The following is an 18,351-nucleotide window of genomic DNA, read 5'->3' as shown; positions in this document are numbered from 1 at the left end:
GCTGTGTGGCTATTACTAATCTTAGTCCTAGAATCAGATTATGCTTGCCCTTCCATTGAATACAAGACACAGGAATTGATAGCTTTGATGGTGAAGTGATTTTCATCAGACTCAGAATTGTGTTATGGTAGGATTGTGGTATGCCACTCTTTACTAGACTTCAGAGATATCCTGAAACTTGGCACAGCTCTCAAGAAACTGATTTTGATTTTTTTGCTTATATTTTATGCAAAAAGCTGAAGAAGAAGAGGCTGCAGGGAGACCTCATCACAGTGTACAACTGATCTCTTCTATGTGGTGACCAGTGAGAGGATCTGGGGAAGTGGCCTGAAATTGTGTGAGGGGAAGTTTTGGGCTGCATCTTAAAAAACGGTTCTTCACCCAGAGGGTGGCTGGGCATTGAAATGGGCTCCCCAGGGAAGTGGTCACAGCACCAAGCCTGACAGAGTTCAAAAAGGGCTGGGAGCTGGACTCGGTGATCCTTATAGGTCCCTTCCAACTCAGCTTATTCTATGATACTGTGGAAACTCTATGATATAGAAATTTACTCATTCCTTCTAACAGTCCTTTAGGAGTTGAAACATAGGCAATATAATACAATTCCTATTTTTCACTTGCATTCTTTTAGCACAAGAAATTATGTGAAGATCACATTAATTTCCTTTGTATATACAATACTTTCCAATTAAGTAGCACCCTCAATCCCTAGACTAAGGATATCATGATATGGCTGTGTACATGGCAGGAGAAGGTGGAGAGACTTTTGATAGCAAGTTGCCTGGAGTAGAGTCTTTTATTTGGTAGATACTGATAAAGAGAAATCAGTCCTTGAGTAAACTGAGTCACCAAACCACCCAAGTCCACCTTCAGTGCAAATGCACCTGAATGATGATTGCTGTCTGCTTCTGCTGTGAATTTCCCTGTTCTTGTCAAGCACGCTTGCAAGATGACAATTATTAATTTCACATCCTACCATACTTTTTAAACACTATAAAAATGCAAAGATTACAAGATTCTCTAATAAAAATGTTATCAGTTAGCAAAAAAAAAAAAAAAAAAAAAACCCAAAAAAAAAACCACCAAAAACAAAACCAAAAAATCCGCAAAACAGCAGTGGTGTATTTTCCCATGCCTAGCTAAAGACAACAGAAGAATTGAAAAGATTGCTAACCAAAGATGTAACATTCATTAGTCAACCTTCCCTTTAGCACTTCTTTCCCATTTATGGTGACCTTTTGGAGCTTAAAGAAGGTATCATTAGTATGGCAGCAAATTGCAGAACAAAGAGATTATACATCACTGGCATTATTAAATGCTTTGTGAATTATTTAATTATTTAATTATTAAATGCTTTGTGAACAGTCGCTTCATGCAGTGAAGTGCATGCATACATGTGGCCTGTATATCCCCAGTTACACACAAATGGGAAGCTGGGAAGTGAACACTTCCACTGCTTATCTTGTCAGGCACTCTTCAAATAGCTTCTGATGGCTTAACAGAGTCACAGGTGGCTTAATGAGTCACCAGGAAGGACCAGAGCTGTCACAGGAGAGAGACTGGACCACTTACCTGGGGTCAAGGGACAGTGGAGTGCAGAGGACAGAGAAATAGATAATAAAATCATAGAATAAGCTGAGTTGAAAGGGACTCATCAGGGTCATTGAGTCCAACTCCTGGTCCTACACAGGATACCCCAAGAATCACACCATGTGCTGAGAGTGTTGTCTGAACACTTTTTGAACTCTGTCAGGCTTGGCGCTGTGACCACTTCCCTGGGGACCCTGTTTCAGTGGCCAGCCACCCTCTGGGTAAGGAAAAATTTCCTCATATCCAACCTGAACTTCCCCTGACACAGCTTCATGCTGTCTCCTCAAGTCATGTCACTGGTCATGAGAATGAAGAGATCAGTGCTTGCTCCTCTGCTTTTGACAACAGCAACACCTGCACACCTGCTTAAGGGACTACAGCACTGAACCACACAAAAGGCTCTTGGATCTTGATTGCTACTGGCACCAGCATGTCTTTGCCATGTGGGCTGTTGGATGACATAACTCCAAACACCATTCTTGGTTTTATACAGAATTAACATGGCTAGAGATGCAGCCTCAGTGAATGCCTTGAGCAAGGTCTTCACAGGTGTCATAAACCCAGACTCGAGAGTCAGGATCTGTTGATCTTTTTGCAGCGGATAAAAAGGTTGGATGAATTTATGGAGGGATTTTTCCCAGTGCTGGTTGCAAGCTCACTTTATTGAGACATACATAGAGACTTGGAGTTTCAGGATGATTTTAAAAAATATGTGGGGTGATGATAGTTGGCAGCCAACCTGTAACAAAGCACGGGGGGGGGGGGGGGGTGGTGAGACAAATGAGTTAACTTACTTCCTGTGGCTTCTGAGCATAAAAATAGATCATTCCATTCACTTGCAAGGAATAGAGACATTCTGAAGAGAATGGTGACTAAAAGTTCTCCCCTCTACACAGAACAGCTGCCTGGAAAAGTGCAGTGTGGGAGTTCTCATCACCTCTCTCTCTAGCTCAGTGTGCACTGGATGCTCAGTTGATGCTAACCAGTATGAGTAGTGTCTGATTTGCATGAGGTGCCAACAGACAAGGGACTAGCCTTTGCCCGACCTCTCTGCTTTTCCCTTGGGCTGACTCAGTGCCTCTCTGGCAGCACTGCAAATGCAGAGTCACTCTGTGGCCAAAGGAAAGGAAAAAAATCCCTCGAGGGCTCTGTTGCACAATGTACAGCTGTGCAAATGGAACAGCAGCAAAGTACTTTGCTCCTGAACCAGGCACTGTGCCTTTACTCCTGGAGCAGACACTGCAGATGTGTCAGTCACAGGCATTGGGTATGTCCTTACTAAATACCCAGATTAAGCCATGGCTGTTGAATATGCACACTGGGAAGCCTGTGGATGAGAAGGCTATGGGATGCAGATCAGACTTAGTAGAAGAGGCAAAACATAACAATGTGGTTTGGGGTTTCACCTTGTACAGGGTACTGTCATATGGGAGTCTGGATGCATCTGAGTGCTTTGTGAACCTGCTCCAAATCCCCTGGGTGTTCCCAGTCTCAGTTTACAGAGGGCAGCCCACACAGCTGGTCCCTCATGCTGGTATGGGTGTTACCCTTCTCAGCAGAGCTCTGCCGCAGCTGTTCAAGCAGTGCAGCACAGCATTGTAGTACAAAAGTAAGGCCTGATGCTGTACACACAGGCACACCACGGGGGAGGAGAAGGGGTTTTAGGTTGCTCTGCTGGCCCTAGTAGACATCCTAAGTATGCCCATTTTGGCTGGTAACAAAGCCCACTAGGAGCACGACTCTTGGGTGAAAGAGAGAACCAAAGGCATGTACCCATACAGGACATGCTTTGAGGGCTTTACTTCTGCGTGGTTCTCCAGTCACATGGGCTCAATGGCATTTGCAGCTGCAACATATCTTCAGATTTGGTTCAATCCCAAAGGAATCCAATCTGGCCTGTTGACCTTCAAGCTGCAACAGCACTCCATGGATTTTTGGTGCCATTTATGCCTGTCTCAGTCTCTTGCTGATAGGCATCATTAGCTGAAGGCTGATGATATTTGGTATCTTACCTCTCATCTTAGAGAACATGCTCCTATCAAAGGAGGAAGGATCTGCATTTCCACTCCAGAGGTGGAGTTCTGCATTGTTGTAGGTATGACTTGGAAATTAATCTCTAAGCAATTCTATGCAAGGTGTATTTAGAGAGATTGTTGCATATTCTTGAGTATTATCCATTCTGTATTTCAGTGAAATAGTGTGAGTAGGGAAAGTGCTGCAAACCTCATTTTTAAAAAACACAATATGCAGAAAATAATGTTTGCAAAGTTTTACAGAGGTACACAATGAAATATGCTATTTTATTGGACTCTTATTTACAAAAAAAACACCCTGTTTTCCTCTTTTACAGAAAGCAAAATGATTCTTAAAGAAAATGTCTCTGAATATCAGCCAAAATTGACAAAGAAAATAATGCTCACTTTGTGCTGGATGTTAACACTATTTGTCAGTGGGGTAGAAGTTAGAGAGATTAATTTGCCAGGTAAGAATCTGCTCCAGTGGTATTTGGTGTTTGTGGTGCTTTCTGAAAACTTAGAAAAGGAGATCTTCATTTTTCCTTGCTTTTGCACATGTCCATGCTTGTGTCAGACAAATAGCCTTTCTGCAAGCTTCTGAAGTATACAAGCTAGCCTAAATTTGACTCAAAAATCAGTTCCCCAATGAAAAGGATAAATGTAAAGGAGAGTCTCTGAGGCCTAAATGAAACAAATTAATTGCCTCTGTGACTTAGGTCTCCAGTATCTGGTCTAATGAGGCAGGGACTGGGGACAAGGAAGACAAAAGCAGAAAGAGAGTGATTTATCAAAGCCTTCCACACACACAATATATCTAGAGGAGCTTGATCCAATTTAGTGCACAGAGAGAAAATGAAACTGTAAAGAGTTTCCCAGGTGGGCAGGTGAGGAACAGATTTCATTACCTCCCTTCTGCTGGGGTGAAATCCTGCCATACCTTCAAAGGTCACAGCAGCCTAAGTGGCAGGATGGGCATTAGGATGGCTGACCACATCTTTCAGAATAAAAAAAATTGTGTAATTTTAGAGACAGTTGCTGAAACATAGGAGGGTAAATATTTAAAAGCAGTGAGACAATAATGTTTGTCAATCATACCTTAAATAGGGCATGTGGTGGGCAGGTTCTGCTTCCTCAGGCTTAAGTCAGTCCCTTCTCCATTAATATGGTGAGATCAAGAAGAGCTGCATCTGCTTTTCTACAGAGTTGAGGTTTAACAGGTTAGCACGCATGCAAAAGTCTACACATCACAAAAACTCTTCACATAAAGCTTCTGAAAAAAGGCCTAAGAAACCTTTGGAACCTTTGAATAAATTTTCAAGAACACTAGCAAATTACATATTTAAGAAAACCTATTTTTTATTAGTCCATGCGCTGATCACATAAAGAAATATTCAACACAAGAAAGGTAAGATTCTATTTTTGTTCCTAATTTTTATTTTTATTTTTTTCACCATGACTCTGTGTTTTTTCAGATGGTACTGATATCTTACTGTCCTGCTTTTCAGGATGTTCCCATGTTGAACCTCAAATATGGTATCGTGCCATTGATGGTGAGGAGTTTGTTCTACAATGTGCTTTACCAGATAGAGATGCTACCAACATTTATAACAACTCACTTCTAAATCAACATAAGGTGAAATGGTTCTGGCATGAGAAAGATAAAGAGACACTGAAGGACATCAAGGAAAGCTCAAACCTGACTTTCCAAGGGGATGCACTTTGGTTTAAACCAATAAGGGACAGTGCTTCTGGAGTGTACATCTGTAGGATATGGTAAATAATGGAGCAAAAAAGTAATGGAATAATGGAGTAAAGGAGCAAAAGGTTTCTATTTCTATAGGAGAAGTATTGGTTTGGTTTGTGCATTAAGTGTTTAACTTTTTTTTTTTTTTTCATCACTCAGGGGAAAGATCCCATGTGTCAAAATTGTTTTGGATGTTCAAACAAAGGCGGCAGCAAAATGTTCAGGTTATGACACAAATATTCTATATCTGCTTGCTGGCAATGGGAACTCAATAACCTGTCCTGGGACAAAATGTTACAGCCACATAAAAAAGACAGATGTGAAATGGTACAAGGTAAGAGTCAGTCTATTGAGTCCTGGAAACCAGAGTGGAGGTGGAGCTTCAGGTCTAGTTAATGTCCATGTGCCATAGTTCTTGAACTCTTCTTTGGCAGGCAATGGCAAAGAAATTCAATCCAAAAGTAGAATCTTGGACTGATATATACCAAGTATTTAAGGAAGAGTTTTGAAGAAATTTGCCACTCCCAAAACATTATTATATGAAACAGAAGCCAAGAAATGTTTGCTTTTCAGCTAAGAAATTGAAGAAATTGAGAATTAAAATAGGCTTTTTACAAAACTGACATGATTGAAATGCAACATTTTAAGATTTGTTTTGACATTTCAAATTTTGAAAATATTCAATATACCAAATAAAAACTGGCTTTGTTAGACACAAATTATGTTTTAAATTAAACACTGTTCCACTGAACCACTACTGACTTAGTGTTTGTAAGGATGGTAATATAGCATCCAAATCTGTATAAACGAGCAAAGGAAAATGACTAAAATTTGCAATTGTGCATTTTCCTGCCTGGTATTATTTACATTATTTTATTCTATCAAGTAGAATTATGACCTAGTCAAAGTTATTCTGCATTTGCTTTAAAATTTTAAATGAAGTTTATCTTTACCTACATCTTGAACTGAAACGCACTGAAGTTAAGGAGCGTCTTCACATTTGCGTTACTGGATTTTTTCAGGAACTTGATTTAAGGAAAATTCTTGCTGGTTTTGTGGAATATGAATATAATAAGCTGAAAAATAGGGGCGCTTTTCAAAAATAGATCATTTTCATGCTTCTAAAAATAGTGACAGTGTTCTCAACCTCAGACCATCCAAACTCATAGTTTACTTCTCATAAAATAACTTGAAAATGTTTTCAAAATTATTTCTTTACAAAAGAAAAAATACCTAGTCCATCAAAAAAGCGATCCTTTTAATTAAACTCCTATTACTAAGTTGCTCTTAGTAATAGGAGTTTAATTTAGATTAGCTTTGTGATTCCATATTTTTGCATCAACCATAAATTTTAAATAATTTTTTTTAAATCAAGGTTTTTCACATATTTTTTAATATAACTGAAAATGTCCTCAGGGTCCCAATACATCCCTTTTTGGGCTTCAGTGGAAAAACTTTAGTTTAGCCCTTCTGCCATGAAAATCCTGTCCAAATATATTAAAATATAATTTAGTAACAGCAACAACAGCAAGAAAAAAAAAATCCCTTTAATTCTTAGACATTCTTTTCATTAGGATGGTCATCAGATAAAATACAGGAAAAGCAGACCAAGCCTAAAGCTTAAGCAGAATGAAATCTACTTGAATCCAACCTATGACAAAGATGCTGGGATATATGTGTGTGATTACACTCTGTCTGACAACATTATCAAGTGGACAGTGAGAACAGCAGTAACAGTAGAAGTCACTGGTGAGTAATATAATAACCCAGAATAAAATACCTGAAGTAAAGTATGTTTTCTTTATTATGTTTATTTCTGTCTTTTGTTCAGGCTCTTGTTCTGAAAAACCCATAAATTGAATTAGCTACAAGATCATTCAAATCCTCTTCCAAGTATTCTGAGGACATCTTGGGACACCAGCTAGAACATCCAATAGTAATAGCACTAGGTCCTGTAGAAAAGTATAAATCTGTTCTATATCCTGAACTGTATGGTGCAGTACAGCTGTTTCTGTATGAAAACAGCACAGGACTATTCCTCAGCATCCTGGTGGAAGGTAGGCCACTCTGTGAAAAGGAGATCAAGATTTAGGGGAGCAAAAGAAATGTGTCAAGTGAGGCAACCTGGTTCTATGGCCTAGTGAAGAAACACTCCTTTGAAACGTCATGGATATTTTATAATGAGGGTATTTTCTGAAATAGGTGATCCTTCTTTCCCCAGGTGTTTTAAGAATTTGGTTATAAGAGTTCAAGGGAAAAATGTATCCATCCCATCAGGACAGGAAACCATGTCTTACCAACCTGTGAGAGCTCTGTGTGGTGGCTTAAAATACCTCTTGCTATTTCACACTTCCTTCTGACTTTATTCCTACAATATTTTCCAGGCAGGCTTGGACTAGCTCTGTTTTTATTCTGATCCAACTGTATTTGAGCTAACACATTGTTCTTCTCAGTTCTTTTCCCTCACTTTCTAGAGCAGTCAGAAAAACACTTAAAAAGCACCATATGCATCCTACTCTATAACCTTGCAGACTGAGGTGAGACCCTCTTGCAGTGGAGCTCTTCCATGTGAGGGGAAGAGAAGGGACAGGCACTGATCTCTTCTCTGTGGTGACCAGTGACAGGACCTCAAGGAATGGCCTGAAGTTGTGTCAGGAGAGGTTTAGGATGGATATTAGAAAAAGGTTTTTCGCCCAGAGGGTGGTTGGGCACTGGAACAGGCTCCCCAGGGAAGTGGTCACCAAGCCTGACAGAATTCAAGGAGTGTTTGAGCAACACTCTCAGGCACAGGGTGTGACTCTTGGGGATGGTTCTGTGCAGGGCTGGATGCTGAACTCGATCCTGTGGGTCCCTTCCAACTCAGCTTGTTCTGTGATTCTGTGATATATTTCTCTGCTGTGACCCAGTAAAAACAAGAACAAAAAAACAAACAGAACAAAAAGGTGATATGTGGCATCATTTCCTGCAGTATGTGACTTTCCTAGAATATCAGAGCTGTGGGTTTTATTGTACAACCCGTGGGTGTCATTATCTGTGCCCTGTGGCAGCCTGAGTTTTGAAAACAACATGGCTATTTTGGTACAAGTATCTGTGCTTGTGAAGGGGGCATGAAAAGAGGTTTGGCAGGGAACTGGTATGAGGATTGCACCCTTCAGGGGGTTTTGCAAGGGGGGGTTCCTAGCTTTTTAATCCTAAATAATTTAAAGTGCAGACTAGTTGCTGAGCTTCTCAGCTCATGTAAGAGGACAGTGCCTCAGTGTAAATGAGATAGCAGGTGTTTGAGTAGCTATGCAAGTTTTGTTGTCCTCCTCTTGGACTCAGGTGTCTAAATTCCACCTAAATCTTGAAAAATTAAATTTTAAGTTATTTTCTTTGGTTTTCTGCACTGCCAATAACTTTATACTTAATGATATTCTTGTTAATTTCAGCAAAAAACACTATTCATCCACCAAACCTTTTGTATCCCAGTGGTGTTGTGATCCTCGAAGTAGAAGTTGGTAAGCTTCAATTCCTCCTCTAGAAGCAAATGAAAATACTTAAATGAGGTTTTGATAAATGATGACAGATCTTGATAAAGCAAACCAGCTTTGCTCTCTAGGCTATTTAAGAGAATAATATTCTGCAGGCGTGATTTTTCTGTGTTTATTTTTTCTAGGCAAGCCACTTGAATTGGAATGTCGTGTACAGTTTGGGTTTGAAACAGTTTCTCCAATGAGGGTAACGTGGAAAAGAAATGATGAAGAGAATGTAAATGAGAAATTGAATCAGGAAACAATGTGAGAACCTCTTCCCCCATCTCCTCTAGTAATCTGGTTACTATCACCACAAGCAACTGTAGAAGTCCTATAGCAACTTTACTGAATACATTTTATTGAAAAAAACTTTAGAAGGCTCTTTACTTTCACCTAGTAATGCATATGTCCACAAGGAAGTGACAGGCATGTGACCCTCACATACAGAAGCACATATTGATGGCCATAAAATCAAGAACTCAAACTCTGCATAATCTTAGCTCTTAAAACTTTAGCTCATAGACGGTTTCAACATGAAGGGTTCCTGCTTGCCTGTCCCTGCATCAGTTGTTTTCAAGTGTTCTTGTTTTCAAGTGTTCTTGAAAGCACAGTCTCTGTTGTGCCTCGTTTGCAATTCACACAATCTGCCTTTGGAAGCTGTCTCTGAGTGGGGAATGAATCAGATCAGCAAAACAGTACTGTGGACAATGAAGGGAGTTTGTGTGTCTCAGACATCGGGGTGTTACAGACCAGGTCTGAGGGCTTGCAGCACTGAGTTTCAGGACACTGAATTTTGGGACTCCTCCCTGGTGAGAATTAACCAGACCCTGCAGAGAAGAATCATGCAGGGCAAAGGTTTCCTGTGAGCTGGGGACAACCCCTATAGTCATTACACTTCCCTTTCCTTCCTGTTTTCATTCACTTATGCAGTGTTCAACTTGGGCAAGCAACAGAATAGAGGCAACAAGGCAAGTCTGTCTTTCACCACACAGCCCTGAGTCAACTTTATAGGTGAACTTTCTGTACACTGCAGGAAGCAAAGGCCCTGATGTCACTGCTAAAATCAAGTTCATAATAGGAGTCATATGGGAAAAAAATAAGAATTATGATATCCCACACACTCATGAGATAGACCGGAATTTTTCCTAACTTTAGAATGTTTAGATTTGGAATATTCTTGTTAACAAGTTTTTAGCTGTTTTCGTGGGTAGAGTTTCTGTTTATTTTTTAAAATACAGACAAGTGAAACATCCCCAACAGACTTTGGTTGAATCCTTGCCTATGCTCACTCCTACATATCTTGAGGTAGCAGAGGCAGAGCCATGGACTACTGTCATTTTGCAGAGGCATGATGTTAGACGACTTTTGGGATAACCCAGAGATGCTTATACTTGTGGTTTTCAAAGGGGAATGCTGAAACTCAGAAACCCTGGGTATTCTGGAATGATTGCAGATACAGATCTGTTTCCCGTATCCTTCACTCAACCCTGAAGGGATTCCTCAGTCACCTCTTCATTTGCTATACTTCTGTCCCTTATTTCTGTCTTATTCTGTTTGCCTATCATGTCCTTGGGCTTTTTACCCCTGTGCAAGAGGCTGAGCTGCTCAGTCTTTTGCCCAGCTAGTTCTCTGTTGGGGTTCTCTGTTGGGGTTCCTTTTTGAAGTTTTATTTCTCTTCATTTCTTCCAGGTTAATATTCTACATCTTAGAAAACCACGAGTAATCTTATAGAAGTAAAGGGGACTATATATTTAAAACTAGGCAAGTGGTAAATATTTTGCTGAGTAGCTGAATTAAGGATAAACCTTTCAGTCTTCAGGCTCATCAAAGAATTTTCTTATGATGCTAGTTAGTATTTTCTTACCATGTATAAACCAAGAGAAGGTTCCAAACCAGAATATTGCATTACTATTAAAAGTTCAAGATGAATGTTAAGAAGTTGCAAGCTCCTCTGCTTTTGTAAGACATTTTGTGTGTAAGTCTATTGAATGAACAGCAAAGGTATCATGCAAATACACATTTTTTTTTTCTCTCTAGTGTCTATCCAAAAGGTTTGAAGGGGCACACACTTCTTCACATTGCAACTTTGAAAGAAGTTACTGAAAAGGACCTCAGAAGCAATTTCACATGCTTTGCTGATAATTCAGTGGGGAATGCCACTGCTGTGATCCAGCTGAAAAGAAAGAAGAGAGGTAAAGCTATCACCTGGAGACTATTTACCCCTGAAGACACATTTTAATTTACTCTTCTGCTACTAATTAATTCCCCATTGACACTGGCTTTTAGCCAGCAGCAGAAGTTTTTTGAACCTGAGTGGGGAAAGTCTGATTTGTCAGATGTCTTGAAAGCCACAGTATTTTGAGGATTCCTCAGAAGAACAGGGCTATCTGGGGACTTACTGCAGGCAGGTGAGCCAAGTAGAAGTTAGAGAGTAACTGGAAGGAAAAAGAGGAGAGTGTAGTCTCTGAACATTAATAGGCAATCTACTAAACTGAAGCAGAGAGGCTGCTGAAAGCAACAGTATTCCCTGATTTTCATAGGATATTTATGTTTTTTTTCCCAGTCATTAGAGTGCATGTTTCTGAGAAGTTACCATGACTGATATGATTGTGGCAGCCTTTCAAGGCCCAAACCAAAATCGGTGTGGAAATTAAAGTGTTAAACCACAGTTCACAGTGGAGGTTCATCACTGGAGTGCAACAGGAAGCTGCCAGAAGGGCACTGTGTGCAGCTGTGTCTGTTCTGATGTAGCTTTTCCATCTCAGGTGATGGCTATTTTCAGCATTGCTGAGTGTACCAGAAACTATTTTCTCTGTGCACTCTGTCATAGATTGGTTTTTCATATCACCAAAGAGATGCCATGCAAAAAAGGTCACTGATGGTAGACTGAAATTCTGTGTTAAGGTTTGTGGCTACGTGAGATCTTGACTTCCCTAGATTTTGCCAGAGGGACAAGAAAAAAGATTTTGTAAGATGGTTTCTCCCCATTTCTGGACTGAATTTTTATCTAAGTGTCAATATTATTTTGGAAACTCGAATTATGATAGACTCTTTTCTTTCTGCAGTGTTGTTCTTATATGTACTATGCAGTGCCATTTCTACTCTATTTGCATTTGTTTTGTGCACTGCCTTTATTTACCAGCACTGGATTGAAATAGTGCTGATGTATCGAAGTTATCTGGTCCACAACAAAAGTACAGAAGGTAAGAAACCTTGTATAATATCAATTTGCTCCCGTTTTCCTACTGCCTTTTCCCATGTGCAATAATCTGATATGAATTACTCATTTAATTAAGTTTTTTTAATGAGTCTGTTCTTTTTGAGCCAATACAAAGTCTATTAAACCTTGCAAGATGCTCAGTTAATGCAGATGGAAAAAAGTCAGATAGTGTGAAAGAAATACCTAACACCAACAGAAACGTCAGTTAGATTTTTGCCTTAATTTATCCATAGAAGATTCGAGTAGGAAGTTGAATTTTGGCAGTCTATTTGCAGGGAATAATTTAGCATCTCCAACATTTTGAAATCGTTCTCTGAAAAAAACATAGTAAAGGCATAAAAAGTAAAGGATTCCAGAGTCTATTGTATTTTTCACTTAAAGCCAAAAAGTTTCTCAGAAGAATAAACAAAAGAGAGAAATAAGATGATAAAGGCCACCAACTGGCAAATGAATGCTTGGGAAATATTCGTATTTCCTTTCTAAAATCTTTGGAAACCACTTGACATTTTGACCCAAGTGATTAACTTTTGATTTTTCAAGTCACTGTAGTAGCACTGCCCCATCACCTCAGCTAAAACAGGCCCCTGAAATAGTAGACAGAGTAAAAATGTATCAGGAATCACTACAACTACTTCAAAGAACTTAAGGTATGATTTTCTAAAGCATGTTGAAAGAATTCTGATAGTTTGTGCCTGAGAAAATTTTTCTAAAAATTCTTGCATCTTGATGCAGTTTGAGATAGGGATGTCTGAGTCTGTTTTTATGTTTGTAAATGTATCTCATAGGTGAGTGAGAAACAACTGTATCTAGATACCTCTAAGTACATGCACAATTGGAAAATTAAATGCCCTTCTGGAAAATATTTTTACAAGTACTAAAACATTTGGCAAAAGCAATTTCAGAAATCACTCAAAATTTCCCCTCTATCTGGTAACAAAGTGATTTAAGGACCTGTGGAAAGTCCCTTTAGAGCACATCCTGCATGTCAGCAGGACCTGCCAAGACCTGTGCACTGAATTTGAAGACACCATTGGGTTTCACCATGACAGCCCCTGTCCCCTGCCTGTCCCCTGCTTCTCAGGTACGTCGTGCACGCAGCTCCATTTGCAGCATGGGGGTATAGGGGGTGTGCAGACCAACCATGCATACCCAGAGAGTTTTCTGGCCAAGGAAAATGTGTGATCACCCGCAGGATTATGTCCTTCTCACTTCATGGATGCATGAAGTGCACCTGAGGTCTGAAAGGCCTTGCTCATAAAGCAGCAAAGCAGCAGTTATGACTTGATTTTGCTGTTTCTTCCTTTCTATCATTTCTTCTCTTGTGTGCTTCTCAGCACAGAATCAGACAATTGAATAATCCTACAAGACTGGAAGGTACCCTGGGCACCTGCTCAAAGCAGAGCCAACCTAGGTTGTGCAGAACCCTACGGAGAGAGAAACCACGACCCCTCTGGGGTTAATAGGCCTCCTTAGCCAATTCAGATATATCTCAAAACTCCTGTCTTCTTCCACATGTATAAAGAAATAATGCAGGAGATTTGATACTAACATTTTTAGAACATGTATGCCATCACTTTGCTCAGGTATTCTTTATTTCCTACACTTTCAGCATCTTAAATACAGTACCAAAAGTTCCTCAGCTTGTAATTTTCCTGTGCAAATATGTGAAAATATGGCCTAATGGTGCTTATTTTGTATTTATTTTTAACTTGCTATTGTAATAGTAATGTTATAAAGGCATGTGTTTGTTAGTGGTTGTGGTCTAATAAGACTGCAGTGACCTCTGTGGGTGAAATGAGGAATACCGGGCTTGTAGTGCAATTTATTGTTATTTAAAATCTGTTTTCAAGGGAGCTTCAATTTAGGGTATCAATGAATTGAAGTTCAGCGAAACCAATCTAGTGAACCTCTGGCCCGCCTTTAATTCCCACATTAGTCCTGTGTGCCTACTGCTGGTGATTCACTCTTGTGGGCTCAAATTGGCTCAGCTTGGCAGAAAAATAACTCAGTAAAAGACAGTGTGTAACCAGCAAACTGAATAATCTCCCACTATTATCACAAAAGCTTCTGCACCAGTAGAATGATGTGATTGAAAGTGTGTCCAGGTCTTGGCCTCCAGACCTGCACACCTCTGTTTTCTTTTGATGACACACTTTCTGTTATATGCTGGTTCTGAATTTAAGTGTTCAGCCCAAGCTCATCCATGTTAGTTTTCTGAATTTGTTTTACATACGGGCTCTTCTAGATCCTGTAGGAACTTGGTGACTCTAGCTTGTGTCTGTGGATAGAAATCAGGAGTTAACACCAAGGCATATGGGTCATGACACTCAGCACTTAGGTCTGTGACACTCAGCACTTAGGTCTCTGTGCTGGCTGTGGGTGTCTCAGGTCCCAAGCAGTGAAGGTGAAGGTGCAGTCAATATGGTGGAATCCAGAGAGCCTCTCAGCTCACCCTGCAGCAGCACCCTGCTCTACACAGGGGAATTTCTTTCTGGTTCCTATTCATTCTATTGTCATGTGATACAATTCAGCTAATTGAACCTAGGTGTCTGATGGTATTTGGGCTGCCTGACTATGTCTTACCATTCCAAAACGCTTGAGTCTCCAATACTTCCCCTGTCAAATGTGGCAGTCTTAGGATAACTTAAATGCCTGAAGTAACTGGGAAAGTGAACTGGGTCCACTGTGCCTTTTGCTTTAACCAGAAATCATTTTGTTTTATATTCCTTCTCCCTCAAGTGTAGTTCAAAGTTTATTCAGCAGATATAATTTGCCTTGTAGTTAAGAATGCGCCTAACTCAGGACATTGGTACCAGAGTGATCAAAGCTAAGAAAAATTCTTTATCTATGTTTCATCTGCACTGTACAAATGTTCTTTAAAGGAGACTTAAAGTTCAATAACTGGTCAGTACTTTGTGTCTGAGCTGATATTTTGATCAGACTTACACTTTGCTCCTTAACAGAGAGACACAAGTCTCTCTGTTTACAAACATAACAGTGTATGAAAACAGCATATCTTTTGCAAGCAACTAATATTCAAGAACATTTTTCCTTTAAGCTTTATTATATTTTAAAATAAGATTGGCCATTGACAAGTTTCTTTTTATCAGCATTTGGGCAAATGAGAGAAAAGATTGGGAATCATTCACTACCACATAGCTTTTGCCTGGAAAGGACTAAATCTTTAAACTACCTTGCACTAAACATCTCTAGCTTGCTTGCTTGCTTTGGTAGCATATGTCTACAAAATTTGCAAGACAGTGAGACAGCAAGGTTGTCTTTGGTGACTGAATAGCTGTAATCCATGAATACGTCATAATTTTAGGTTTGTGTTTGCCTACTTAAACACATATGAATGGAAGCAGGGCATTAAGAAAGAAGCTGAATGCTTCAGCCAGACTTGTTAATGTATATGGTCATTTACTTATTATTTATTTATTCATGTATTTCAGATGGCAAGGAATTTGATGCATTTGTATCCTATGCAAAACTAAATTCTTCTGAAAGTGACTCTGCTTTAATTAGTGAGGAAAAATTTGCCCTGGAGCTTCTTCCAGATATGCTAGAAAATAAATATGGATACAAGCTATGTATTCTTGAAAGAGATATTCTTCCAGGAGGAGGTAAGTTCCCTGGGCATGGTAGAAAATCTTTCGTTTTTATAAAATTGCGTTTCACTTTAAAAACAAAAAACAACTTTATGCACCAGAGCGACAAATTGTATAATTAGTTAGTGGAATTTATGTTCAAATCTCGTAATGTTTTGATCTTTGTGTCTGGTCCCTGCGCCTGACACATACATAATTTGGAGTGAGGTCACTGTGAGCTACTAGGCTGAGACAAAGCTTCTTGTGCAAGAATTTCTTTGCAAGCAGAATCCTTTCCCTGGAAAGAAGACTTCAAATATTTCAGTAGTTACTTTCTGAGCAGCTTTAGCCAGTGCTACCTCAGTAATTAGAAAGCCCTGTGGGAGAGATGAAGACAAGTCCAAGTGTCCCTTGAGACCCTGTTGAAGTGTGCTGAGGTCTCAGCTATGCTCTTCGCATCCTGAGCAGAAAGTTGTGTTCTTCAGTTGTGTAAGAACAGCCATGGTACCCTCTGAGAGCAAACTAATTTCTAGGTGTTGTATGATTACTCAGCATTCCTATTCTTGCCTTTCCTTATTTCTGGGTTTTAGCTCTTGATAAAGGAACTGATAAGATAAAATCTCCTTTGCAGAATGCAGTAACTCTCACCATTTCCTCTCCAGCATACGCAGATGAAGTTGTAACTGCTATTAAACAAAGCAGACGGGTAATAATTATTTTGAGCCCAGCCTATGTCAGTGGACCAAGCATCTTTGAACTGCAGGCAGCGGTGAACTGTGCATTGGAAGATAAAGGGATCAAACTGGTATTAATAAAGTTCCAGGATTTCAAAGAGCCAGAGGCTTTGCCTCCAGTAGTGAAGAAAGCACTTCGGATTTTACCAATCATTACCTGGAAGTCTTCCATTTCTGCTGCTCCACACAAGAAGTTCTGGAAATACATGCGTTACCACATGCCAATGAAAACTACTAAGAGGCTGGAAAATTTCAGCCTCAAGGGCTTCTCCCAGAGGTTATTCAGAGTGGTATAGATATTTCACAGGGGGATGACATCAGGCTCAGGAATGGTAACATGATTGTCAAAGACCTTTTCTGTATCATCTGACTGCTGTCAACTGTCACTACAGCCAGCAATAACTCCCTCTGAAACAGTCAGAAGGACTGAAGTGTGACAGTGCCCAGGAAAACTGTGCCACTGCACACAACTGTAAATGTGAGCCATCTTTCATAAATTAATATTTTATCACAATTTTTATTATAATTATTATACCATTTTGCTCTGATTTTGAGACATACAATGTTCTTTGCACTGCATTCCTTTCTGGAATATTTTAACACTTATTTTCTAGGAAAATACTTAAAAAAGGGAACTCCAGAGGAAGCCTGCAGTTTAATTTTCTGATGCAGTCCAGTGGGACATACCCAAATTCTTCAAATGAGTTACCTCCTCCAGTGGGAACACCAAGACAATACCATGAGAGACTGCTGTAGTTGGGTATGCCAAAGGGATTCAGAAAAGAAGGACCACTGTGTAGGCTTATCCCAGGCATCTCCATTCTTCCTTCAATGAGGGGAAAAACTGTAAATCAATTCACGCTCAGGGACACCTGCACCTGATCACAGTTGATCCTGTCTGGTGCTGGTCACTCAATGCCCACTGAACCTGTTGGCATTATGGGTGCATTGCAGGTGTAAATCTAAGCCCTGATTGTCACAGCTAGTAGACTTCCAGGGACTCTAAATCTTCCCCTTGCAGTCCTCTGGCTGCCAACTCTCCACAGCTCATACCACTTATTCTCAAACCATCTTGCAGTTTGTGTGTAGCTGAGTGAAATGCAATGGTCAGTATTAAGCAATCTGAGTGGTATAGGCTCTTGTCTGTTGTTCTGCTTACTTCATTTGGCCTTCAAGTTAACAAATCCTTGTTTTATAATGCTAATTGAATATCTTATCTGCCTGATTCCTTGTTGGAAAGGGATTTCAAGAAATACTGCTGTTAACAGGATCAGTACACTGGAAAAAAAGAACTCTTTTGCAAGCAGGCTGAGCATTATCTACCTAATGCTATAATATTGGGTTCCAAGTTTTCATGGGAGGATTGATGGTGCTGTGAGGCTGACAGAAGATAGCGCTTTGTGTAGAAGCAGAATATCAAAGGGCATCATTGACTGTACTGTGGAGTTTTAATTTCTTTTTTGTTAGGGTTGGGATTAAATGCAGCAGACGATGTTTTTTGTTTGGATTCAGATGTTTATTAGTTTTTATTTATATTACAGTCTCATACACTGTGAGTTTTACAGTACTTTAATAAACTAAAAACTGGAGCTGTATCTCTCACTTTACAAGGTTTTTTTAAGGATGAACTGTCTAATTAAGAAACGAAACTTAAATTATTTTTACTTTTAACTAAATAACTAACTACTCATGGCTCATAATGCAGACTTTTAAATTTAATTACACAATACCACCCAAACCCATGAAGAAGAAGGTGAAGAAGAAGGATTAGTTTCTGCTCTAAAACTTTTGTTTTATAGACATTAGTTTATTCTAAAACTTTAAACTCTAATTTTTATATTATGTGATATTACATACTTCTATTCAAAATACACACTTATACTTTTAGGTCTATCATTTAATTTTGGAAGCTTTGTCTCCAGCTTCAGGTTAAATGTAGTGTTCTTTTGGGG

General features: G+C 39.5%; 1 protein-coding gene across 1 annotated transcript; it reads left to right on the top strand.

Annotated features, from left to right (window-relative positions):
* The first annotated feature begins 3,945 nt into the window (after window positions 1–3,945).
* On the top strand, window positions 3,946–16,695 carry IL18RAP (interleukin 18 receptor accessory protein). Its single transcript, XM_053971927.1, has 10 exons — window positions 3,946–4,069; window positions 5,108–5,375; window positions 5,506–5,680; window positions 6,921–7,095; window positions 8,775–8,843; window positions 9,002–9,122; window positions 10,896–11,050; window positions 11,924–12,061; window positions 15,531–15,701; window positions 16,328–16,695. The coding sequence occupies exons 1-10, from the start codon at window positions 3,946–3,948 to the stop codon at window positions 16,693–16,695; spliced, it is 1,764 nt and encodes a 587-aa protein (XP_053827902.1).
* The last annotated feature ends 1,656 nt before the right edge of the window (window positions 16,696–18,351 follow it).

Source organism: Vidua macroura, chromosome 2 (genome assembly GCF_024509145.1).
Source record: "Vidua macroura isolate BioBank_ID:100142 chromosome 2, ASM2450914v1, whole genome shotgun sequence".
Classification (NCBI taxonomy): Eukaryota; Metazoa; Chordata; class Aves; order Passeriformes; family Viduidae; genus Vidua; species Vidua macroura.
This window is presented reverse-complemented; position numbering and strand designations above follow the sequence as displayed.

Coding starts and splice junctions, on each gene's coding strand:
- IL18RAP (XM_053971927.1), top strand. CDS start 3,946: ATGATTCTTAAAGAAAATGTCTCTGAATATCAGCCAAAATTGACAAAG. Junction 9,123..10,895: donor AAATTGAATCAGGAAACAAT/GTGAGAACCTCT, acceptor TTTTCTCTCTAG/TGTCTATCCAAAAGGTTTGA. Junction 15,702..16,327: donor AGATATTCTTCCAGGAGGAG/GTAAGTTCCCTG, acceptor TTTCCTCTCCAG/CATACGCAGATGAAGTTGTA.